The sequence below is a fragment of the Eptesicus fuscus genome, chromosome 18, assembly GCF_027574615.1.
Source record: "Eptesicus fuscus isolate TK198812 chromosome 18, DD_ASM_mEF_20220401, whole genome shotgun sequence".
NCBI lineage: Eukaryota > Metazoa > Chordata > Mammalia > Chiroptera > Vespertilionidae > Eptesicus > Eptesicus fuscus.
The window spans coordinates 3,180,587-3,205,975 of record NC_072490.1 but is presented as its reverse complement, the minus strand read 5'-3'; the positions used below and the strand labels follow the sequence as shown (position 1 = coordinate 3,205,975).

At 59.7% G+C, this 25,389-nt stretch overlaps 1 protein-coding gene across 1 annotated transcript in view; it reads left to right on the top strand.

Annotated features, from left to right (window-relative positions):
- ITPR1 (inositol 1,4,5-trisphosphate receptor type 1) overlaps positions 1 to 4,549 on the top strand; it is a 175,272-nt gene extending 170,723 nt beyond the window's left edge. The window contains exons 57-58 of the mRNA XM_054729485.1: positions 801 to 962; positions 4,463 to 4,549. Of these exons, the coding sequence (XP_054585460.1) occupies positions 801 to 962; positions 4,463 to 4,549 (249 nt within the window). The remainder of the gene's footprint in view (positions 1 to 800; positions 963 to 4,462) is intronic.
- Positions 4,550 to 25,389: the final 20,840 nt, after the last annotated feature.

The following is a 25,389-nucleotide window of genomic DNA, read 5'->3' as shown; positions in this document are numbered from 1 at the left end:
GCTGGCCGACGGCCTATCCACTGGGCCACACTGGCCAGGGCCGGAATTGCTCCGTGGTTCTAACGCCCAGGTGCCTCGTGGGGGTTGAGATCTGGCTTACAGCCCCGGGGACACCCAGGGCCTCCGGCTGGGAACCGCCCGCAGGGCAGGAGCCGGCGGCCCGAGTTGGGCTGTGGGTGTGGTTTGGGGTGCGGCCCCAGCTCCGCGTTAGGTGTTAAGGCTGGAAGCAGGCGAAGGGGGACCTCATGGTCGCCACGGGCAGACCTGCCGGTGCGGGAGGATGGGGATGGCCCACGGCTTGTGACTAGAACGCGGCACAGAGGCCATTTCTTTGAGATCTTGGGTTTTCTCTCTAAACCTGATTCCGTTTCCCGGGACAAGTGTCAGCTGGGGAGACGAGACGGCCGGGCGGTGGCCTGACGGCTGCGCCAGCAAGTGCCCAGGTGCCCCTGGGCGGGCCGCTGAGCTGCAGGCCCGTGTGTTCCCCACAAGGTCACACTCAGCATTCAGCGGCCTGCGGTCTGCAGAGGCCGGCTCCCAGGGCAGCGCTCATGTTTGCAGGTCGGGAACCCCGTCTAAAAGCCGACTTTCCCCGGTTTAACTTGAAAGAATCCTAGGAATTAAGAGAGTTCCGTTTACTCGGTTAAGAGGGTATTATGACGTGGTTTTCGAAACGACCCGCATCCGCCCGTTCTGCGGCACCGAGCGAGCCTCGCGCGGGGGGCCAGGACCCCGGTGCTGCGTGGCCTCCTGGTCTCGCCTCCTGGAGGTGACCCCACTCTCTGCCCACGTGATTCCAGGAGAGAAACCTCGACTGGTTCCCCCGGATGAGAGCCATGTCCCTGGTCAGCAGCGACTCGGAGGGCGAGCAGAACGAACTGCGGAACCTGCAGGAGAAGCTCGAGTCCACCATGAAGCTGGTGTCCAACCTCTCCGGCCAGCTGTCCGAGCTCAAGGACCAGGTGAGGGAGAGGCGTCTGCCTGTGCGCACACGCGTGCACACACCACGCACACAGACACCACACATGCACACACCACACACACGCACACACACACTCCAATGTGATGAGGGCGCGGGATAGGAAAGGGGCGGAGCACAGAGGACAGACGCTCAGCCCACCAGTGGTGCCCGCCTCTGCCCTTTGAGGGTCAGGCCTGTGGCCGCCCCTTCAGTGCCCCGAGGACGAGGCCCTCACATGACAACGAGCCCGAACAGGAGCCTGCGGCCGGGGGGCTGCCGCAGGGAACTCTTCCCGGACGCACAGCAGACTCGGCCGTTTCCGGTTCTGCCTCCCGGCCCTCACCTGTCCTCGCTCCTCACCAGGACACTTACGTGCAGCCCAGGGGAGGTCTGGGGCTGCATGTGAGCCGCCGTCCTGGTTCCCTCGGTGCCCAGATCCCTAATCCCTGCTGCGTGGCTGCAGGGTCCAGGCCTGGGCCGGGGCCGAGGAGGGACAGGGGCCCGATGGGCATGCCCGTCGCTGCTGCCCCAGGGCTCAGGGTCTGCGGACGGGCGCCAGTTCTCTGCCCAGATCAGCGCTTTGCCCCCGAGGGGGGGAGGGCAGGCCGTGGGGCCGCCTGAGGCTGCACCGGGCCCTGGGTGTGGGCGGCCCCGGCCCTCGCCTTCCTGTGAGGGTGCACCAGAGGCTGCAGGCGCACAGGCTGGCCCCGGGCGCTCCAGGCCGGCGTGGTCGGGCACGGCGGGTGCTTTTGTGTTCCCTTGTTCTGCCTGGCATGGCTGACAGACAGGGCTGTGCCCGGACTGCCTTTCGTGGTTGGCTGTTTCAATGCTTAGTCCTTTGTTTGAAAAGAGCCTTAAGGTTTCAGAACTGCCGTCACGCACCCGGACACCGGGAGGCAGACATGGCCATTTGGCACAGCTGAGCGTAGCGCGGTGGGCACCTGTCAGATCCGGCGGGTGGCTCCTGGTGGGTGCGTTCGCGCCTGTGGGGCGTGAACTGCTCGGTCCCGCCCTTTCTGAGTTGCTGTTGGGAAGGTGGCCGTTGTTGGAGGCCTCCCCCGAAGGCCTCCCCTGTGAGTGAGTTGGAAATTGAACTATTCTTGCCCTGGCTGGTGTGGCTCAGTGGATAGAGCATCAGACTGAAGGGTCCCGGGTACGATTCTGGTCAAGGGCCCGTACCTCAGTTGCAGGCTGCTCCCTGGCCTGGGCCCTAGTCGGGGCTCATGTGGGAAGCAACCAATCGATGTGTCTCTCTCATATCGATGTTTCTCTCTCTCCCCCTTCGGGCTTCCTTCCTTACACTCTCTCTAGCAATAGAAAAAATATCCTCCAGTGACAATTAAGCAAAAGTAAATCAATCAGTCAATCAATATTAAAAAGAAGAAACTGAACTATTTTTTTCTCAGAAGATATTCAGGCCACAAACAGGAGGAGACCAGCAGTCTGTGGTCCGGGGCTCGATCCGGCTCCCTCTGCCTCCGTTTTAAAGGGCCCGGGCTGCGGGAACTCTCAGCGCAGCTGCACTTCATTGGGGGAAAACCGCCCCTTTCAGGAGGAATCAGACAGCTGCTTGTTCCGTAGCCGACTTGAATGCAGAGGAGGGGGGCATCCGGCCCCGGCCACACTAGGCCCTCGGAATCCTGTGGCCCGGCCCTGCCCAGGCCCGAGCGGGGAGTGAGTGAAGGGCTGACCGAGCAGAGCAGCTGGTTTTTAAGGGGGTGATTTGTGTGGCCTGAGAATGGTGGTGTAGACAGCACGTGGCCCTGGGAGAGAAAGCCCCCCCCCCCTTTAATGCATTTGAGGATCAACTTTGGGAGAAGAGCTGAGGTTCGAGGACCCCGGTGTCTGACGCTCACAGGCACTCACACGGTTCGGCGGAAAGAGCCCTGCGTGTGGCCACCATGGCTGCCGGCTCCTCGTGGCCACGCGCGGGCCCTGCCCTCCGCAGGGGGAGTTCCCAATTGAGAGACACAGCCACCGACTAGCCAGCGAGGGCCTCTGATGTGTTTTAAAGGCGGTGAGAGAACCCGTTCGCTGGCGGAGCTGGAGGTGCAGCAGCTGCTTCACCCCTCAGCTGTTCCGGCTCCGGGCCACCCAGCATCTTGGTTTAAAGCGTTCCTGTTGCCGACCGGGCTGTTCGCTCGGCGCAGCAGTGCGAGGCGAGGCAGCGCGTCGGGGTGCAGGCAGAAGCCTGGGGGGGGGGGGGGGGGCACTGCTCCCGCTCTGCCAAGAGCCGGCTCAGAACTGCCCTTCCGCGTGCTGGCGATGCCGCTCGCCCGAGACGCGGGCACCGAGTGCGATCCCGCACCGTTCACCCCGCGGCGGCGCGGGCTCCCTCGCCTCACGCTGGTGTGCGGAGCAAACGACCCGCGTTGGCACAGGAACGATTTAGGCCGAGAGCCGCCCTGTTTATCCCCTCTCCTCCCCACTGTGTGGAGGGCACTGTCCCGACACCTCCCTCACCTGGGGAGCTTCGGGGCCGCGGGGCGCCCCGTGCAGTCCTTTCTGGAGGCTGTGGGGAGCCGCCTTTTCGGAAATGCTGACGCCCGGGAAAGCGTCTTCTACATCGTAACAGGAGGCGTTTCCCGGGAGCCTGAGGATAGGACTGATTGAAAACCATGTGTTTTCTGTAAGAAAGGGCCCCGCTTTGTTTCCTCGGGATTTTCTGTACCAAAAACTAGTCCCAGCAAAAACCAAGGTTTAAGCATCGACCACGTAACAGACACTGTCCTATGAAATGCACACGCACCCTCCCGCCGTCCCGTGAGAGCAATCACCCGACTGTGTGGAGGGGGAAACAGGCAACATCCAACCCTAGGGACCAGGTCTGATCCCAACGCCCACATTCCTGTCCCTGCTGCGCCCCAATTCCTCAGATGTGAGGAAGCGGAGACCCCGTTAGCTAACGAGCATCACACACGAGCCTTCTCATCTTCGTGGCCTTGGCCGCCCGCATCCAACCCAGGCCGGGACCCACCGGGCTGGGACAAATGTCACTAATGCAGAGAATTAAGTACGTCCCAAACACCGGGCGGGCCAAGACACCCACCCACGGGAGAACCGAGGGGGGTGGGGAGGGGGGGGGGCGGCGGGTGCCAGGACTGCCTCCGGCTCGGCGTGGGGAGCGAGCACCGGGGCCTCAGGGCCTGGGCCGGACACGCTCTCCTGACTCGTGGGCGCTGCTGCAGCAGGAAGCGCCCCTCCCAGGGGGTCCGGACGCCGCTGGGAGGTGGATTTGGGAAGCGCCCGGGCCTCTCCTGCCTGTCGTTTCTCCGTGAAAGGGCCGCAGGCGATGCCTCGGAGCGCCCCGCGCTCCGGCCGGGCCCCAGAATTCCCCCCTGCGGGCGGGTCCTGTGGAGCCGCCTGCGTGTGAGAGAGGCCGTCTGTGTAGAAAGTGGGTTTCGGTGCAAACCGTAACCACAGAGGTGAACCTACCGTCCGCCGTAGGCGCTGACGCACAGGAAGCGTCTGGGCTGATGAGGAAACTTTCTGACTTTCCAGATGACAGAACAGAGGAAGCAGAAGCAGCGCATCGGCCTCCTGGGACACCCTCCGCACATGAACGCCAACCCCCAGCAGCCCGCGTGAGCCGGGCGGGCGGCCGAGGCGCCCCCGAGCGCAGGGTGGGGGCGGCGCGCCCCCGCTCGCCCGCCGCGGCTCCGGCTGCGCCGCGGCGTCTGTAAATACTCCGTTGATACTGGATGTACATGATCGCTGGTCGGGAGGTTGGATGTACGTATTGTAATTAGAACTGGCACGGTGACGTTTCATTTGTGCCAAAAAATATTAAAAATGCCTTTTTTGGAAAAGGACTACAGAAAGCACCTGATTTGCACTTGAACCAGAGTATAGATTTAAAGCTATAGGACATGTATTTTGTATTTAAATCTAGAATAGCCAGTATTTATGTTTTTTATAAACTGTGCAATACGGATTACGCGATCACATGACTCTTAGCCCCCCAGTGCCCCGGAGGGAGCCGCGTCTTTGAAGCTGGCGTGTTAACATGATGTGATGAATGTCTAATGCTGCTGCTGCCAAAATACAGTGCTGGTGCGCGCAGGCCCGGCGGCCGTGCCACGGAGGCGCCCGGGGTGACACCGCTGGCCGTCGCCCGTGGCGTCGGCGCGTGTCTTACAGCGACAGCGCCCCGAGCCTCCGAAGCGGCAAGTCCGCCTTCATTTTAAGAGGAGCAACTCTAGCTTCAAAGATCCTTTTCAGCTTCCAAATGGATCGTTTAAACTATTTCTCTGCCTAAGAGCTACACTAGAGGCTCAGGCGTTAGCTTGTGAAGTTAATAGACTTTCTTCAAGGGGTAAACGCATCCTGCTGGCCAGTCGCCGTCCGCTCCTGGTGAAGGTGGGTGTCGCGCCGTCGCTGGTCTCTAGTCCCAACAGCAGGTGGCGGCTTTCCCGTCCCCGAACCGGCGTGCTGCGGGAGCTGCGAGGCGTTCCCTACGCCCCACAGCGAGGACGTGGGCGCGCCCCGCTAGAACCCCGCGGTGAGCACGGACATGTTCTTGTGAAGGAGCCACGTTCTGGTTTTATTTCTTTGTCACGTGAATTCTGCTGCGGATGGATGGAGAGTGGGAGAGGAAACTTGCATATCTGTTGCTGAGTTTTGTACCTGGATCTCATTTTATAAGAGACTCTCTCTGCAAAAAAAAAAAAAAAAAAGTTTTAAAAATGTGTTGAAAGCAGAGTTCCAACAAGTGAAGTCTGTCAATGCCTGTGTGAGGATAAATATTTAATAAACGATGCAGACCATGGCGTGGCTGGCTGGTGGCTTCCTTCCGCGCGGCGTGTCAGCAGCTGCTCCGGTTATGTTTTGGGGCCGATTTCAGGTACAAGCCGGTTGGTGAGCAGGTGAGTTCAGAGCCACTCGCCCGTTCGTGCAGCCGCGGCGGTGAGCGCAGTGACCGCCGCCAGGCGTCCCCGGCCCTCGCACATGCTGGACCTCGAGGTGGCTGTCCTTCCTGGCCGCGGCCAGCGGCCTGCGAGCCTGAGGGTCTTACAAAGCTCCCGCCCCGTCCAGGAGAGACCTGCCCTCGCGCAGGCCGGGCTGGGCCCGTGGGGCTCGCCTCCCCGTCTCCCTGGCCTCGGGAAGTAACTGCCATTCCACTCTCTGAACATCGGGTCGGGGTCCTGGGCTCGTGACCAAGCTCATGACCTTCCCCGTGGTTCCCGGTCCTGCGGTTCTCACGCGGCTGTTCTGGAAATGACGGCTGACCCGCTGCCGGGAGGCTGCCCTGCCGCCCGGTGTAGACGCCGCGGGACGTAAACGTGCGGCAGGCGCTGGAGTAAACGTGGGCGCTGTCACGGCGCAGCCTCTGCAGCCACCACACGCAGCACCAGCGCCAGGGACTCACCCGGGTCTGCCCAGGGAGCTAGGAGTCCGCTCACCAGGAACCGGGTTCCAGCCCCGCCCCCCGCCGCGGTGGGCGTGCACCTGTGCTGGCGGGGGGCGCTGCCTTTGTGGGTTGACCACACAGCGAGGCCAGGGCAGTGAGGCGAGGCCTGAGACATGCACCTGACTTCTGCGGAGACAGGAATGCAGAAAGATGAGCTACAAAAGGGGCCCCTACACGCAGAAGCAAGGTTGGGTTTTGCTGAAATAATGCTTTTACAGGTTTTAAAAAACAAAACGTGCTTGAAAGGCGGCTTAAGCGCTAGGTGGCCATCAGAGTCAGCTTTGAGACGGGGTCCGGGCAGAAGACTCCTCCTGACGGCTCTGGAGACCAGCTCTGTCGCCAGCCACCGAGCAGAGAGAACCGTGGGTGTTGAGGGCGAGGAACTGAGCCCGGGGGAGGCCGAGGCCCTGGCCCGGAATGAGCGCCTCCTGCTCGCGACTCCCTCTCAGCAAAGGGCGCGCCTCCCAGGCTCCCTGGTCCTCCCCTCCCAGCCCTTTCCTCGGGGATCTGCCCCGAAAGGATTGGCTGTGAAGACTGTCAAGACCAAAAACTCTGTGGCAGAGAAACGCTCCTAAAATCTGTTTCACAAGCAAACCTCACGCAAACACCTCTCCTCTCACTGTTTGTGAAAGCGGAGCTTCCCCCGCGCGGAGGTGGCGGGGGGAGGCGGCTCCCTCCCCGCGGAAACCCGCGCGGAGGTGCTGATGAGCAAGCCGGCTCCGCTCTTCCTTCTGCGCATCATTTGTTAACAAGCGCCTCGAAGGCTGGAAATCCCCATAAAGATTTCGATTTTACAGAAAGTACCCAAAATTCCACCACTTTTGCATCACAAAGGACTTGTTAGTTTTGAGTAAAATGCTGTGTGGTTTTGTGGGCGGCTGCCGCTCAGGACGGCCAGGCCTCCCCAGGTACCTGCGGGCCGCTGCGATGACGGCACAGACTGAGCCGATGGCGGCTGTCCCAGCAAACGTCCCCCGAGCGGCCCGCGCCCAGCAACCCGCACCTGCAGGCTCGCTGGGAGCGCGGCCGGCGGTCAAACCCGCCGCGCGAGGAAGCCCAAGGCAGGTCCACTCGGACCTCCAGACTCGGACCTCCAGCTGCTCGCGTTTTCAACTCCTTTGATGAAACCGATTCCAGCTTACCGTGTGTTACATTTAAAAAAACAAGAGCCCGGCCGGCGTGGCTCCGGGACTGAGCATCGACCCATGAACCAGGAGGTCACAGTTCGATTCCCGGTCAGGGCACAGGCCCGGGTTGCAGGCTCCATCCCAGTGTGGGGTGTGCAGGAGGCAGCCGATCCATGATTCTCTCTCATCATGGATGTTTCTATCTCTCTTTCCCTCTCTGAAGTCAATAAAAATATATATTTTAAAAAATAATAAAAAGAAAGAAAAAGCAAAACATGACCCGAGGAGAGACTGGCGGTCCTGAGAATGCTGTGGGTCATGATGAGCACGTGAAAGAGAACCCTCACACCTCCTGGAGGGCAGCGAGGTCCCCCCACCACAGAGGAAGCCTGGGGGCGGGAGGAAACCCCCCGTGAGTTCTGAGCAGCAACGCGAGGCCCACGGCAGCAAGGGCGTGCACACAGGAACCGCGCGTGGGAACACGGGGCCAGCGTTTCTGTCGCCCCACGAAGGGTGGCGGGTCCCCTGCAAAGAACGAAACTTCAGACAATCCAGGAGTTCAACCTGCTCGCTCCGGAACAGACGCAAGCTCTGGGGTCCTTTCCCACGTGCTGGTCAGCGGTGGCGGCTCGTGCAGTCCTGTGGCGAGCTGTCTGTAGAAGCCCTCTGGGCGACCTGCCCGTGTGGCTCAGTGGAGAGAGCGTCGGCTGCGGACTGAAGGGTCCCAGGTTCGATTCCGGTCAAGGGCGTGTCCCTTGGTTGCGGGCACATCCCCAGGAGGGAGTGTGCAGGAGGCAGCTGATGTATGTTTCTCTCTCATCGCTGTTTCTAACTCTATCCCTCTCCCCTCCTCTCTGTAAAAAAAACAATAAAAATAAAAAAGTCTTCTGGGCGAAAACAGTTTTGTGAGAAACTGGAACGAGGTTTGGGTGCAAAGTGTTCGTCTCCTCGTGGGCCCACGGGGCAGCTTGGAGGGTCGGGGGAAACTGTGTCCTTTCTTGTTTTCTAAATACGCTTTTACTGACTTTTAGAGGGAGAGAGAGAGACGTGGATGAGAGCGAGACATCAGTTGGCTGCCGCCTGCACGCCCCACACTGGGGATCAAGCCCACAACCGGGCACATGCCCTGACCGGGAATCGAACCGGCGACCCCGCAGTGCACGGGACCGCACTCAACCACCCGAGCCACGTCAGAGCCGTGACTCTGAGCAGAGCCCCCAGTCCCGGTAGCTGTCCCCCCACCTGAAGAGGGCCCGTGAGGAAAGGCGACCCGTGTCACGTGTCTGGTTTACATCCCACTCGTGTTACTTCCCGTTGCTCTGCCTCACGCCGTTTCCTTTTTCTCACGCCTGTCCCCTCTCTGCAGACCCTGCGTGACCAGCGCCGCTTCCTGTTCCTGCCCCGGGGCCCCTGTTCCTGCCGGGGGACCCGGAGGCTGCGTGCCTTCCGAGGGCCCTGGGTCACTTGCTAAATGTGTCCCTCACGTCCGAGTGGTCTGACCCTCAGTGCGAACGGAGCTCACGAGGAAGGAAAACCAGCTCGTGGCTGCCCTGCACTTGTTCCCACACTGTGACCGGGGCTGAGTTCAACGGGGACTTCTGTTTTGCTTTTTTTGTTATTTTTATTTTTTGTTAATCCTCAATCAAGGGTATTTTTCCATTGATTTTTAGAGAGAGTAGAAGGGAGGGGGAGAGACATCTATGTGAGAGACACATCAACTGGCTGCCTCCCGCATATGCCCTGACAGGGGCGACGGGGGCTGGGGATTGAGACTGCAACCCAGGTGCGTGCCCTTGGCCAGAATCAAACCTGCTTCCCTTAGTCCACAGGCCGATGGTCTATCCACTGAGCCACACCAGCCAGGGCTGACTTCTGTCTAACACACGTCATGGAAAGGCGGTTTCTCTTGGGGATGAGGATGGGTTTCCTGTTCGTGGTGAGCTGCCATCAGGCAGGCGCTGCCTGGTCCTAACCTGGACTCCTCCGTTCAGCATCCTGTGCACGTGCCGCCCTTGGCTCACAAGTCCTCGGCCGGGAGCCCTGGACTCCCCTCCATCGCCTCAAGGACCCTAAGGGGGTGCTTACAGCTTCCTGACGTTCCTTTCGATCCTGAGTCCTCGTCTGCCCTCCGTCCACTCGGCTTCTCCCTGGTGTGCACACGGCCCCTCTCCCCGGTGCCCAGAGCACACGGGCGTTCCAGCGGGCGCTCCGGAGGGCGCCGCTCACAGGGAGGACCGCACCCAGCAGGCGCTCTGTGAGTGCAGAGGAGACGGCACGCCCCTGCCCCGCTTCCCTGCCCCGGAGGCACCCTCCTCTCCGCCAGCCTCACCCAGGGTCTCCCCCCGCACCCCACCCCCAAAACAAAATACACACTTTCCATCAGCTTCAAGCACATCCTGAACATTAGCCTTCATCATGCAGAGCGATTTCAGCCCCCGGGACCTAACCACTCCCATCTAGACTGGCCCCTTGACCAAACCAGAGAAAAGAAGAGAGAGTCCGACTCAGAGCCGCCGCCTTCACAGCAGACTGCTCTCTCCCTGCCGCCCCCTCGCAGGGAAAGCCTCCATCGGGAAGGCGACACGGTGGCCAGACCAGAACGGCAGACCTGGGGGGCCAAGGCCGACCGCGCGCCCACACGGCACCATCCTCTGCCCGCGGCTGCCCGCCAGGGGCCGGGGCCTCCGCACGCCCTGCCCGCTGGCGGGGAACATCTGCCGCCGGGGAGCGCTGACATGCAAAGGGCAGTGGGCACCTCCGGGTGACACCCGCCAAAGAAAGGGGCTCCGTGCACGTTAGGGGGGCAGAGTCCTCACAGGCCCTCCCTTGCTCTGGGGCGTTTCTGAGCCGGCGAGTCGGGGCCTTTCCTGAGGAGGGAGTAGCTAGCACTGGCCCACACGGAGTTGCATCCAGAACAAGTGACCGTCCGTCCTCTGCTGCTAAGGGACCATGTCAGCCTGTCACTGTCCGCCATCACCAGGCCTCCGGCCGCAGCAGCCCTGCTTCCCAGCCCAGCACCCTCCTTCCCTGTCCCCGCCGGCCACGGGACCCCAATCTCTCGCCCGCCTTTCAAGTCGTGCAGCAGATAAAGACGACAATCCCCCCTCCAGCGCCTCCGCCCCGCGTGGTCGGCACCCCTCTGCAGCCGGTGGAAGGGCCGGGCCGTCTCCGCTCGCGGCCTGGGTGACCTAAGGGGAGTCTGGTCACGGGGGATAAAGAATTACGGTTCGTTTACACAGGAGCAGATGCAACGTGGAAGAACCTGAAAAGCATGATGTTCACACGTCACTGAAGTCGGATTCAAGCGGCTGCGGGATGTCATTCCGTGCACATGGCATTCTGGACGAGGCAAACGTGGGGCCACAAACCCGATCGGAGACGGAGACGAGGGTCTGGAACGGGGTGATTACAAAGGGACCCTGGGGAGGTGTTGGCCATGGAAACACGTCCGTTACGTGACTTCAGCAGGTTCTCAAAATTCATAGAACTGTAACCTAAAAAGGGGAAATTTTACTACATGCAAATTAGACTTTGGTAAACTTGACTTAAACTTAAAAAAATAAAAGAGTGGGAGGAAGGAAGGGCCAGACCCCAGATTTTGCATTTTAACCTGCAACCCAGGGGCGGCTGGCCTGCGAGCCCGGCGCCTTTCTCCTTCCTTTCTCCTGCCACGCGCGCCCTGTGGCCGGTTCGCCTCTCAGGGCTGCGGGGGAGGGGAGGGCAAGCTGCCCGTGGGGAGTGGGGGGCCAGCAGAGAGCCGTGGTGGGGGCTTCAGGATTCTGAAAAGCTTGTGTTTTAGGCCTTGCAAACGGCTCAGTCCTGAGCTGTGCTGCGCTCTTTTCTCGGTGCTGCAGTAACAACTGACCGAAACGTGGCGGCCGGATACGCGCGGTGCCTCTGACCCTCCCGCTCGTCCGCGGCTGAGCCGGGTCGGCCCGGCGGGGAGGAGACGCGGGCGAGGGTCCGTCTCGGCCTCTACGGGGGCTAGAGGGTCCGCTCCCGCCTCAACGCCAGAAACGCACGCGGCCCGCATTCCCGCAGTGCGACCCCGGGGACCCCATCAGTCCCCCCACAAAATCCACACGGTGGTCACACCTGCGACTTCCTGCTGCCAGGGAAGCGGCAGAGGCACGGGGTCGGCATAAGGACCGGGACGCCTTTCAGAAGGCCGTTCATCGGCCACCAGATGCCCACGCAGACCCCAGGCCGACGCGTGGGCACAAGACGAGCAAAACGAACCACCTGCCTCCACGCGCGGCTGACGTGAATCCACTCGGGAGAGTCGGCCTCTCTCACGACGTGACCCGGTCACCTGACAACCTGTCCCGCCAGACCCTGACCTTCCTCGACCTTCATCGCGGATACGCTCAGACAATCAGAACCAACTCTAAGAAAAGACGTGTTTGCCGTTGTAGACGCACTCAGAGACACACGTCTTGTTTTCCTTGTGAGAACAACACTTTACAATTAAGACCAGGTGACGTCCAAAGGAACAAAAACGGACCCGAACCTTCCCAGCCAGATGCTCCTTGTTGATAAAAAAAAAGCCGTGACCACGTGTGAGATTAGAACGTTCCGGTCCTATGCCAGGCACCTGTCTTCTTCGGTGACGTCTCTAGTCAGATTCTCCACTCACTTTTTTATTTCTTTTGTTAGTGAATTTTATAAGTTTTGTTTTTTTATAATCCAGTTGCCAGTTTTTTTAAATTAAATACATGTTTGTATCCTGGTCTGTGGCTTATTTTTTTTTCATTTTCTTAGCGGAGCTTTTCAAAGACCAAACGTTTTTAATTTTGATGAAACTCAGTTTGTCGTTTTTTTTCTTCTTTCGTGGTTCATGTTTCTTGTGTCCTAAGAAATCTTTGCCTAGCGAAAGTCCCCGAGATTTCCCCCCGTTTTCTTCCATGCGCCTAGGCACGGATGAAAACGTGCCATGCCCCAAGCTAACCACGACACCGAAGTGACTCCACCTGGGCTGAGACCTACATGGGAGGCCTGAGGCTAAAACTCTAAGAAAAGCCACAGGGAGCCGCCGCCAGAGCAATGGTTCCCGCAGTGTGACCCGAAGGACAGGCACCAGGAGCAGACACAGACCCTGGGACTGCGTCCGACTAAGGAGCTGTTGCGCCGCGAAGGGAACCGTCAATCGAGGGGAAAGGCGCCCTATGGGAAGAGGAAATGTTTGCAAATGGATACGGGGCTCACATCCAAAACAGGCAAGGCACCCCTACTATCCAACGGCAAAAACACAACCTCATTAAAAATGGCCGCGAGACCCGAGAAGGCACTTCTCCAGAGAAGCTACAAATGGCCACCAGACAGAGGAGAAGAGGCTCAGCTCACTCACCAGCAGGAAGATGCCAGTCAGGCCGCAACGAGGTGCCACTCGCCCCGCTGGGGCGGCCGTTAGTGAGAACACGGAACACCACGTGCTGAGGCTGCGGAGGGCTCGCGCCCCGTGCACGGTGGGTGGGGAGGTACGGGGTGCAGCCTCGATGCTGGACAGTGTGCAAGTTCCTTACAAAGTTAAAACTCTCCCTGCCGCCTGGCCCAGCAATCCCATTTCTGGTATTTACTTTTTTTTAATGGAAACCAGGATCTCAACGAGATAGCGGCACTCCCACGTTCACTGCAGCACAGTCACAGCAGCCAGGACGTAGAAACCACCTGAATGTCTGGGACAGCGGGATGGATGAAGAAGCTGTGGTATAGCCACACCGTGGAATATTATGCAGCCATGAACAGGAAGGAGATTGTGTCAGAGGCTACAAAATGGATGACACTTGAGCACACTGTGCTGCATGAAACAGCCAGGCACAGGTTAAATACTGCACGATTCCACTCACATGACTCACCTAATGCAGGCAAAGTCATCAAAGCAGAAAGCAGAACGGTTCATTCCACTACGGCACGAACACAGGTTAACCCATCCTTTTCTGAAGTCTAAGCCCCTTGTCTTAAAACGCTCATCATGCCCTAACCGGTTTGGCTCAGTGGATAGAGCGTCGGCCTGCAGACTGAAGGGTCCCAGGTTTGATTCCGGTCAAGGGCCTGTACCTTGGTTGCTGGCACATCCCCAGTAGGGGGTGTGCAGGAGGCAGCGGATTGATGTTTCTCTCTCATCGATGTTTCTAACTCTCTATCCTTCTCCCTTCCTCTCTGTAAAAAATCAATAAAATATATATTTTTAAAAACGCTCATCATCGAATAGCAATTTGGTGAGCAGATTTTAAGTACTTGCTATGTGTTTAAATTTCTTGATCCCTCTATTGATGTCATAAGATTTCGTTATTTCACTGGAAACAAAGAAAAAATTAATAAATGTTAAAGGAAACTAGTGTTTCTCAGTGAAACACTATAAATACCCGGGATTTCTGTCTGCTTGCCTCTTATAAGGCATAACCTTCTGGCCAGTTCTCTCTCAAAAACGGGAGGGACAATGTCAAAGGAAGACCGTTCACGCCACACGGTCCCATTCCCGCGTCCGATGCGGTGCAGTGAACCGATGGACACAGATGACAGGGAGATGGAACCGCTCAGAGACTGTTGCCTGGGCGTTGGCGGCCGCTCTGCGCTCTCTCAGTTCAATAATGTGCAGCTGAGGTTGTGAGTGAGACCAGGGACAGCCAGCTCTTTCGAGCCAGTTTCAGGAAACTGTTTAAAACACTGAAATGGAAAACTGAAAATAAGTGAAAAAGCCAAACCACGGAGGTGCTCTTACGCATTCAGTGACATCGTTTTTAATAATTATTCGTAGAACACATCCACAAATGGCCACCTTTTCTAACAAGGAGGTACGTGTGGACGGACCCCTGGCCTGGGCAGACACCCGCCGGCCACTGGAGGGGCGGGAGCTCGCAGCCCTTGGCAGGTATCTGAGGCGTCACGTACTGTGCAGTGACGGGAGGTTTACACGCAGCCGGTCACGTCCTGGCGCGGCGTGCTGTGTGATAACCGGCCCATAAACAGAAACCACCGCCGAGCCGCATCCAGCTGGGTTTGTCCCTAATCCCGTTCCAGCGGCAGGTTCTTTCCAGAACGAACAGCAGCGTGATTTACTCAACACTCTGCAGAAGCCAGGGCGCGGTCACCCTTCCCTAAATAACATCACAAATGGGTTTTCCCTGAACTCCTGCAGTAACAGGCTCTCCGCGCGGTTACGGGCAGGAAAAGGTGAGATGAAGGTCAAAAGGCGCGTCTGCAACAATGAGTAAGGAACAGCTGGTAGGGACCACCCTGGGAACAACGCAGGCCGGGTACTGTGGAGCCCAGAAAATAAGAATAAAAAAGAGGGGATGCGGCACAGAACACGGGTCTGTTTCGAGCTCTCGGCACGGAGCCACAGTGGCCGCTGAACACCTGGTTGTGCCAGCTCCCCTCTTTAGTACCCACACTTCGGGGCCACGTTGTGCCAGGACACTCGGAGCCGCCCCCATGCAGGCCCAGCGCCTTCCGTCTCCACCATCAGGACGAGTTCAGAGGAAGCGCACGGACCCGTCTCCTGTGGCCTTTCTGAACCACCATGACCAGCCCATGGGAGGGGGGGGGGCAGTGAGGACTGGGGAGCCGGGGGGCAGGGACCACAGGAGTGCGCCAGCAGCAGCGGCCGCCTGCCTTCTGCCCGGCCAGCCGCAGCGCAGAAAGGGACTCTGTGCTGGGGCACCCGGGCCGGCAGGGGGGCCGTGAGGGGTGAGCAGGCCAGCAGGCAGAGCGGGTCCACACACACCCCCAGCCCGGCTGCTCTGACACCAGCAGCCGTACCCCCAAGCCCGGGCGCCCGGAGCCCGTGACCAGGCCCATGAGCCCCCTTGGCGCCGGCAGGACGCCGAGCACGCACACTCCCTTCGCTCCCTTCCAGGCCCTGAGAGTAAACTGAGGCCCGGGCTCCCACGGGCGGGGCCCAGCCACCAGGGGCCTCTGGGGAGCCCGGCACCAAAGCATCCTGGCATTGGGGTCTCCCTGGGGACAAGGGCGTGACGGGGTGCTCTGCATACTCACGAGGCAGGGAGTGTGGTGACGAGGCAGGGAGTGTGGTGACGAGGCAGGGAGTGTGGTGACGCGAACTCTCCCCTGCTTGGCCACTCTAGCGGAGTGGGGAAACTGAGGCCTGGGCTGACCCCAGAGGTCACGGAACCAGAGGTCACGGAGCCGCTGGCCGGTGGAGACGGGCCTGGAAGGTTGTGTTTGCGATTCTCAACGTCCGTGGCACCACTGCCAGCGCCTCTGCCCGGCTGGCCCGGCCCTGGGGTCCCGCAGCCCTCGGGTCCCCCCCACTCTGGGTCTCCCCCTCTCCCCGCCCTGGGGCCTGGGCGGGGACGCTCCCCTCCCGGAACGTTTTCCCGGCAGCAGCCTCGGTCGCCAGGGGAAACCGGGGGCCCGCCCGCCGCCAGCTGCAGGGCACCGCGCCAGGCTCCGCGGCCCGTTCCCAGGCGCTCCCTCCTCCGCCTTCACCCCGTGCCACCTCCGCCCCCTCCCTGCCCGTGTGCGCCTGCGCGCCTGGCCCCACAGCCCCGGGCCGGCCGCTCACGTGGGCCTCCGCTCGGCCCGGCCGCCGCCAATGGGAGGGCGGGGCCTCGCGCTCGCCACGCCCCTCGGTGCCCCGCCCCCTCGAGGGACCTTCTCCTCGCGCATGCGCCTCCCCGTCCGGCCGCCGGCGCACCGCTCCCGCAGGGCCGCGTGCTGTGCACACGTGCGCGCGGTGGGGTCCCAATGGAGCCCGCGAGCTCTCTAGTCCAGCGGGAAGGCGGCTGGTGCCTCGGCTGCACACACTGCTCTCTGGGCTGGTCAGAGGACAATGAGAGAACTGGCCAGATTTTCCCATTTTATGGCCAAATGCAAGTCAGTGATCAGATCCCAGCGGTGCCTCGGGAGGGGAGGGGGCTGCACGTGGTGCGCTGCCTGCGGGCGGGGTCCCCCATCTCCCAGTGCGGGGAGCAGGTCTCACCTGGGGCACGCACCTGGCCAGCGGCCTGCTCGCGAGGCCCCAGGGCGCTGAACGCTCAGAGGCACAGGTGTCTTCCTTTCACCCAGCCCAGGAAGGCCTGGGCCGCTCTCTCGTGGGTCGTGCTGTGAAGAAAAGGTAGGGCCATCCCTAGGCTGCGTTGCTCTATTCAAAACCCAAAATCGGTACCTCGGTCGCCTGTATTCTGACGCCTGGGTCCCTCCAGGAAGCCACGTGTGCCTCGAGGGCCCGGAGCGTTTTGTAACAAGTTTATCACACTCCTTGGAAGGCACCGCGCCGGCCTGGGATCCCATGGGGCGTCCCTGAGGCGGGGCTTGGCGGAGCGAGTGTCCCACGTCTGTCTCACTGGGCAGCAGATGGCTGTGCTTGGTGGGGAGCTCCCGGGACAGTGTTCTAGGTGGACACCTGGTGCAATCCCGCGGGAACATGGCCCGGATCTGCCACTCGGCCTCCATGCTCCTTGTTGTTACTGGAGAATTGTTGCTACAGGTGTTTTTCCTTCTCCTCTTGGCGGGGCAGTGTTTCTGAAGGTTATTGTCAGAAGGCCGGAAGGATAGGAGAAGGATTAAGGAACAACGAGAACTGAACAAATAACAGTATTTTACAGTCAGACCTCGGAGACTAGCAGTAAAGCAAGTCCTAATGCTTTTGCTGGTGGAGGCTCTTGCCTGCGATCTGTAAAACACACCCCTGTGAAGAGCGATAAACCAGGCGCAGTTACATGAGGTGAGCGCCCAGCCAGCCTGCTCAGTGGTTGAGCACCAACCTGTGAACCAGGAGGTCACAGTTTGATTCCAATCTGAGCACATGCTGGGGTTTCGGGCTCGATCCCTGGTGGGGGGCATGCAGGAGGCAGCCGATCAATGATTCTCTCTCATCACTGATGATTCTCTCTCTCTCCCCCCTCCCTTCCTCCATGAAATCATTAAAACTATATTTTAAACAAACAAATGAGGTGTCCCTGCACTGCCCTGAGACCTTCACTTTGGGGCTCCGTTGGCCACGGTCTCCCCAATGATGATAGCACTCAGTGACTGTTCACGGGTGGATCCACATCTCTCTCCGTCACTTTCAAAAGAATATTGTTCCTGCCTTGGGCCCCTGTGACCTAAATCGGAATCTTGTCAGAGTGGAAGCGCGGGACTTGGGTGTGGGGGGACAGTGGCGGGTATGACGGAAAGGGGAGGGGGAGATGCCGGCTGGGGAGCTAACAGCCAGAGTTCAGGGAAAGAATGGAACCAAAGGGCATGTGGCTGAGCCGGCAGACTGTGCTATGGTCAGCTGACGACACGTTACCTCCTCGACCCCGAGGACTCGCATGTTGCTCATTGTGACCAAAAACCATGACCGTGTGTGTCCTCGTTGGAGGAGTCCTGAGCATTCCAGCAATGAAGTCGGAAGGACACGGGCAGGGGTTGGAGGGTTAGTGCCAGGAAGGGGACCTGGGACCCCGTAGATCTCCACACGGTGTTTCTGTGTCTCCACACCCCCCCAACCCCCAAGTCGGAAATGAGAGCAGGTGCTGAGCCCAGGGCCCTGAGGGCAGAACATGCCTCGGAGGCTGAGCTGTAAGGGAGGGAGGCAGCCAGCCCACAGCTGCTCTTGAACGCAGGCTCACAGCAGAGAGCAAACGGAGCCGTCACTCACTGTGCTGCCTGCAGCCTCCCCGCCCCCACCGTCCAGGCTCAGGTAGTTCTGCCTTGGTTAGAGCCATGGTCGGCAAACCGCGGCTTGCAAGCCACATGCGGCCCTTTGGCCCCTCGAGTGTGGCTCTTCCACAAAATACCACGTGCGGGCGCGCACATACAGTGCGATTGAAACGTCGTGGCCCATGCGCAGAAGTCGGTTTCGGCCTGGGCTAGTCTATTTTGAAGAAGTGGCGTTAGAACACTCAGGGGGCCAAAGAGCCGCATGTGGCTCGCGAGCTGCGGTTTGCCGACCACTGGGTTAGAGGCCGCGGGGGCTGGGCAGGCCCTCGGAGCTCAGGAGCAAACGGTGAAGCCTTCCCAGGCGTCATGGCCAGCACCACGCAGCTCCTTCGTGGCGGGGCAGGATCAGCGCCACCTTCTCCCTCCTGGGCCCATCGCCCTGCCCGGGTCTCCACGTGGCCGCCAGTTCCGCCCACGCCGTGCGCACGCCGTGCCGTCCACCAAGACGCGAGGCTCTTGTCCGTCCCCTCGGCTTGGTTGGTGACTGTTTGACCAGTGGGTGCGGGGGACGTGTCGTTCCGGACTCTGCGCTCAGCCTTCAGAGGTCTGGCAGCTCCTGCGTCCCCCTCTGGGGAGCCAGCTGCCATCTTCAATGACGCCTGGGCCAGACCAGAGTGCTGAGGTGTGGCCCGGCGGGGGGAGCAGGGGGCAGCAGACATGTGAGGGGAGCCCTTGTGGACTGTCCCTGCAGCCCAGCCGGCCCCACCGAAGCCCACGAACACGGAGCAGAGCTGCCCAGCCGACCTCTACCCCACCTCCCAACCCAGAGAACCATGGGTGCAGACCGTGAAGGCCCTGCCTCCCTGCCTCCCCCGCCTCCCTGTTAATGCTGACTTGACCATCACAATTAAGAAATCAGGACACGAGACCACGGCTAGGTTTCAGAAGTCCTTTCTGTAACCCTTTTTATGGATTGGTTTTAGAGAGAGGAAGAGAAGCATCGGTCTGTTGTTCCACTTACTTACGCGTCCATGGGTGGCTTCTGGCGTGAGCCCTGGCCGGGGATTGAACCCAAAAGCTTGCGGCACTGGTACCACTCTCTGACCCAGCGGTCGGCAAGCTCATTAGTCAACAGAGCCCAATGTCAACAGGACAACGATTGAAATTTCTTTAGAGAGCCAAATTTTTTAAACTTAAACTATAGAGGTAGGTACATTGTTATTAACTTACTTAGGGTCCTCCTAAGCTGGCCTTGGCTAAAAACTCAAGGGGCCAAAGAGCCGCATGTGGCTCGCGAGCCGCGGTTTGCCGACCACTGCCCTAACCAACTGAGCTACCCGGCCAGGGCCTCCGAAGCCTTTATGGGACCTTAGAAACCAACACGCCCACGTGTGTCAACAGCTCTTAGCAAGACAATTGGTTTTCTGCTTTAAATTAGCTCGGACGCCGAATCTGTCACTTTAATCCCAGCTCATTAACTTGCTGGTCAGCCGACCCCGAGGTGGGTAGATTCGTTCACGCTTAGCCTTTAGCTGGAACAAAGTTTTCTCCAAAGCTTAGCGCTCCCCTCGTCCGATGCTGCGTTTCGGACCCGGAAAACTCAGCGGCTCAAGACAACACGCCGTGCGCGGCTCCCCACTGTGCAGTCCGGGCGGGGCTCCGAGGGGACAGCGGCCTCGGCTCCACTCGGCGCCCCCAGGCTGGCCCGACGCCTGCCCCTGTGGTCCCTCCGGCCTGGGGCCTCAGGCCGGCTTGCATGCCAAGCTGTCGGCTCCGGGACACTAGCACACAGTCCCCAGAGAGGGGTCCCAGCAGGAGCTGCGGCACGCCGCAAGGCTTGGCTACGGGTGAGACGGCACCCTGCCCGCCCTTGGCTTGCCAGCGCGTCGGCAGGAGGCCCGGGTCGATGCCACCATATCTGGAAGACACAATTCCCGCCCCCCCCGCCCCCCCCGCGCCCCAGCATCCAACGTCTGCATCTGTGGTTCATGCCAAGGAGAGAATCTCCAGAAACTACTTCCCGGAGCTTTGATCTTGAAAACAACAGCAGCAGCGGCTAACTTACTGATGGCAGCACCTAGGACAGCGCGTGTTCCTTATAGACGACGAGGCCGGAGGGCGATCGCCTCTCTCCCTCTCCCCGCGGATCCTCACGCGCAGAGCGGACACGAATGGTCCCCTGCTATCGCTGCTCTGTAACCCGCCCACCTCTTTAAAAACAGACCCACGGCTTGCCGTTGAGACAAGTAGGGTATTCATAGCCACGTGGAGACGGTCTGGGTGTAACCGGGCTCGGGCAACCACAGACTCGAAAGAAAATGTGTGTTGTATGCTCCGCGGCGAGTCTCGGATGCATGCTAATGCCTGACATGTCTACATGCGCACGCACGCACCACACACGCCCCACGCCACCCGTCCTTCTCCCTCAGGGCTCCCAGCCTCTCGGTCCGGCTCACCTGGGAATGTTTTGTGTGGTTTTTTTTAAAACCTGGCTGGGCCACATCGACAGTACGGGATGCCTTTCTCACGGTTGCCTGGCAACGTCCGAATGCTCAGGACCGGAAGGGAAGTGGGAACCTCGCTGCCGTGCTGATGGGAGTCACGCTGTGCCTGAGACTTAATTAGCCAAGTGGAAGTTCGCGGGGAGCCGCACGGCTCACGTCTCTCCGATGGCAGAAACGCGCCCCAGGCCACACACCAATTAGGGGAGAGATACATCTGTAGCGGTTTTTTTTAGTTGTTTTGAAACTGTTACAAGTAAAAGATAAATATCCAGTAAAAAAAAAATCGCCGTGTAGCCCTGGCCGGTTGCTCAGTGGTTAGAGTGGCAGCCCATGGACCCAAGGACCGTGGGTTCCATTCCCGGTCAGGGGCACGTACCCCGGTTGGTTGGGGCAAGTGTGGGAGGCAGCCAATTGACGTGTCTCACACCAACGTTTCTCTCTTCCTCCCTCCTTTCCTCCCTCCTTCCCTCCCCCTTCTCCCTCCCTTCTACTCTCTCTAGAAATCAATGGGAAATACATCCTCCGGAGAGGATGAACAACAAAAATTGGCCATACATTCCTTGCAGATTTCCGTGCCTGTTAAATGCTTCCCTGGCTGCAGTCTGGCCTCTAGACCCAGCTCTTCCAGCTCATCTTCCTGACTGTTCCCAGCCTGACCCGCGGGTGTGATGTCGTAGCTACTGAACGCCGGCTTCCCGGGCTCGCGCTGTGGGTTCCGCTGCGACGCTGGCCCCATAGCCGCACCACCAGGAGCCTCGGGGTGCGTCCAGGGGTTGCATTTTACGTTGTCTTCCCTACCCCGTGTCAGGGATCCTGCTGGTCAGCTGACTCCTAGCACTGGCTGCCGGGAACGAAGTGCCTCTCTCATATTCCATGAACAGAACATCCCCTGACCCCGCGATTCATCGCCCTTCCCGGGGGTGGGTGGGGTGGGGGGGTTCCGTTTCCGTGGGTGAACCCAGCAGCGCGCGGAGATGTTTGCAAGGGGCACAGCGGCACAGGGAGGAGGGAGGCTGTCCTTAACCGAAACGTTTCACCAGTTCCGGGCCTTTTAAAACAAAGTAAATGTGTCAGGACAAAGGAGAGGGGGTGACCTCCAGAGAACGGGAAGTGTCCCGTGAAGAGGTCGCCGTCCCCCGGCCAGAGAACCCTCGTTGCGAAGGAGAAACTCCGGGCGTGTCTTAGTCACAGCAGCTGAGAGGCTCGGGGCGTTTCAAAGAGGAGCGCCCTCAGAGGAAGCTGCCGACGGGCACGTCTGGCCAAATAAGGCGGCGGCCAGCCGGCAGCGCGGCCCAGCCGGCCCCGGCGCGAGGCCAGGGCAACCAAGGAAGCGGGTTCTGAAAGTAGCGACCCACGCACGGGGATTCTCAGAAAAGCCCTCTTCGTTCCAGAGCGAGAAATTACTGAAATCATCGGCCTGATGTGTGTGCGGCCTCTCCCTCCCCTCCCCCACCCCGCGAGGGAAGCTCTCAGCCGGCCTTGAGCGCGGCTCAGGTTGAACTTGAGGCCATGAGCTCGGTGACTCGGCAGAATTTCCCGCCGCGGCCGATGGCGAGGGCTCTCTTCCCCCACAGGAGCGGTTCAGAGGGGGCGGGGGGGGGGGCCTCCGCCCTAGAGAGAGGGCCCCGACCCCACCCCAGGGCCCTTTCCAGTCCTGGCGTTCAGGCTGCGGCCGAAGCTGCCTTTAGGAGCTAAAGGATCGCCTGTCGTTTCCCCTGATCCCTCTGAGCACCATGTTCCCCGTGGGCCACGGGAAGGTCATGCCATTTGCTCGACTGTTTCACAAGACGGTTGGGGCGGGGGTGAGTGTTAACTAGGCGACGTGACCGAACCTTTCCCGAGATCTGGACTGTCTTAGCGCGCCGCGTGCCTCGCTCCGCCGCGCCCTCGGGTCACAGGCAGAGCCCAGGCTGTGAGCGAGGGCCTCGCCTCGCCTGCCCGAGCCACGCAGGGCGGGACGTGAGCTGCCCGGCCTCCAGCCGCTGAGCGACTCCTCCTCCAAGAGAAACACACCAACAGCCATGAAATGGTGACAGGACAGGTCAGCTGTCGCCGCCATGACAACCTCCCAGCTACAGCCCTTCTATTAGAAGCTACGGTGTGTGTGTGTGTGTGTGTGTGTGTGTGTGTGTGTGTGTGTGTGTGACACTCCATCTATCTTTTTTTTTTTTTAAGGGTTTCCATTTTTGCTGATTTAGGGGCATGATGTTTTTATTCATGGTTTTTCATGGTAGTAATACAGGATCCGTGTAGAAAAACTGCAAAATACGGTAAAGTCAAAACTAAAAGCCCGGCTGGCGTGGCGCAGTGGTTGAGCGCTCATCTCTGAACCAGGAGGTCCCGGTTCCACTCCCGGTCAGGGCACAGGCCTGGGTCGCAGGCTCCATCCCCAGGAGGGGGGCGTGCAGGAGGCAGCCGATCCATGACCCTCTCTCCTCATGGATGTGTCTAGCTCTCTCTCCCTCTCTGACGTCAATAAAAATATTTTTTAAAATAAAATGCCGTCTGTGTGCACCTCTCCGAGAGTAAGCCATGGGCAGCCACACCCCTGCTTCCCTTCCCCCACCTCCGGGCGCCTTCCCAGGTGATTTTCTGAAACCTGCAGGCCTGGTCTTCCCCAGAACCCTGCAACGACAAGTCACGGCCAGCCGCCGCTGTTTCCAATTTTAAAATATTTTTTTAAGTGACAAAGCCAGCCTGCCATGGATGCGTTTTAAGCTCTAAGTGACCTCGCCGGCGGGTCCCGAGGGCGGTCCCAGCCACGCTCCCCCAGCTCTGCCCGCTGGGCACCTGACCCCGGCGGCGGCGTTCGGCGTGTGGGGCCCCCGGCGGCGGGGCTTCCCGGGGAAATGGGTTTTTCTTTTCCCGCGATGTCAGCCTTTGCACCGTGGCTCCGATGGGGACACGGTTTTCACATCATGGCAAGCTCATTTCTCATTCCGTAGGACTTCCTGGAGAGAGATTGCTCAAGGAAGCAACGAAGGCAAGCGCTGGGGACGGGACAAGCCCGTATTTAAAATAAAGAAGTCCAACGTGCCGTCCCCTAAGGAGCCTAAACACAGAGACGGAATGGGAGCGTGTTTACGAACTGAAATGCATAAAAATACGTGTTTTTTTTAAAGTTCAGAAATCGATCCAAATAAGGGATAAAAATGATGCCACAAAGCAGCATGGGAATGTGGACAATTCCATCCTTGATACTGAGAGGAGAGGGAGCCTTTTGGAGGGAAACGCACAGCTTCAACCAGAACAAACTCCAAACGGATAAAAAATAAAATAAAAAAAGGCAAGCTACTCGGTGGAAGCTGCTGGAGCCCAGGAAGAGCGCGCGCCCCTGCTGACCTCGAGTGCGGGTCCCCGCCACCGCCGCAAGGCCAACGCCATCGCGGAGAATGCTGACCGATTCACCTCCAGCAGAAGAAAGCTGCTGTGGCGAAAGGCAAATGAGAAATGAGATAAAGATGTTGGCATCTCCTATGGCTGATGAAGAGCCTTTTCAAACTGAGAGGAAAAGGGTGAGCAGAGCAACAGCAACCCTGAAAGGAGATAAACTGGGAAAAAGCGAGATGCCGTTTTCCTCTGCCTCCCCACACAAACCTACAACATGGGTCACGACAAGCAGGAAACAAACGTCGGTCAGCACAACGTTTAGCCCGACCGGCGTGGCTCAGTGGGTCAGCATCGACCTAGGAACCAGGAGCTCACGGTTCGGCTCCTGACCGGGGCACACGCCGGGGCTGCGGGCTCCATCCCCAGTGGGGGGTGTGCAGCCGGCAGCTGATCGATGGTTCTCGCTCATTATTGATGCTCCTATCCCTCCCTCTCCCTTCCTCTCTCTAAAATCAGTAAGAACAGTTAAAAACAACAACAGACATTTACAAATACGTCTTGCACCAATAACCCTGACGGTGAGTTCTTCCCCCGCTTTTCTAAGACCAGCGAGAGCGGTGAGGTGCTGCCCGCCCAAGGCGGGGCCGGGGCCTGCGTGCGCCTCCCGCGGGCCGGGGCTTCGGGAAGGCCGGCCCACGTGCGCAGCCTGGACGGCAGCAGCGTCCCCGGGGGGGGGGGGGGGGGGGGCCAACGGCCAGTCTGTTTCCCGCTCAGACGGTTCCGTCTTCCTTGGGTCGCTAGGAAGACGGTTTCGGTAACCTGACAAGATAACAGATTTCCTCCCGATGCAGCCGCGTGTTTATCTTCCGTTTCGCACAAGATGTACCTTCGGTGCCTCCAGATCTTCCGAGCCCGTCACGCAGCGCCTCGGTCTGCGCGAGCGAGGCAGGATCGGCCGGAGCTGCCAAGAAGAGTGACGTCCGGGCGCCCGCGGCTCCCGCGGCTCCCGCTCTGACAGATGAGCGTGAGCAGCCCCTTCGGCAGGAGTGGCTTCTGCCAGCTCCGCAGGAAACAATGTGATTTTTGCTTTTATGTCGTTACACACGGTCCACGCGGTACCGGCTTCATCGTGAACAGTAAACACAGCCGGACCGCCTCTGGTCGCTGGTCTCCTTGAGGGAACTCTCTAATAACAGCTGGCTATGACCTCAACACGAACTAGGGAAAGGAGCTAACCAGCACCCATTTTTACGGATTTTTTTCTACTTAAAAAATGCAAATCAAAGAAAAACTCCTCTCAACACTTGTCAGATCCCCGTGAACGCTCCGTATAAATGGGCTGCGCCGACGCCAGGAGGAACGGGAGGCCAGATCCCGCTCTCCCCCCCAAGCCCTCCCACTCCCCCCCCCCCCCCCCCACACACACACAGCATACAGAGAGCCATT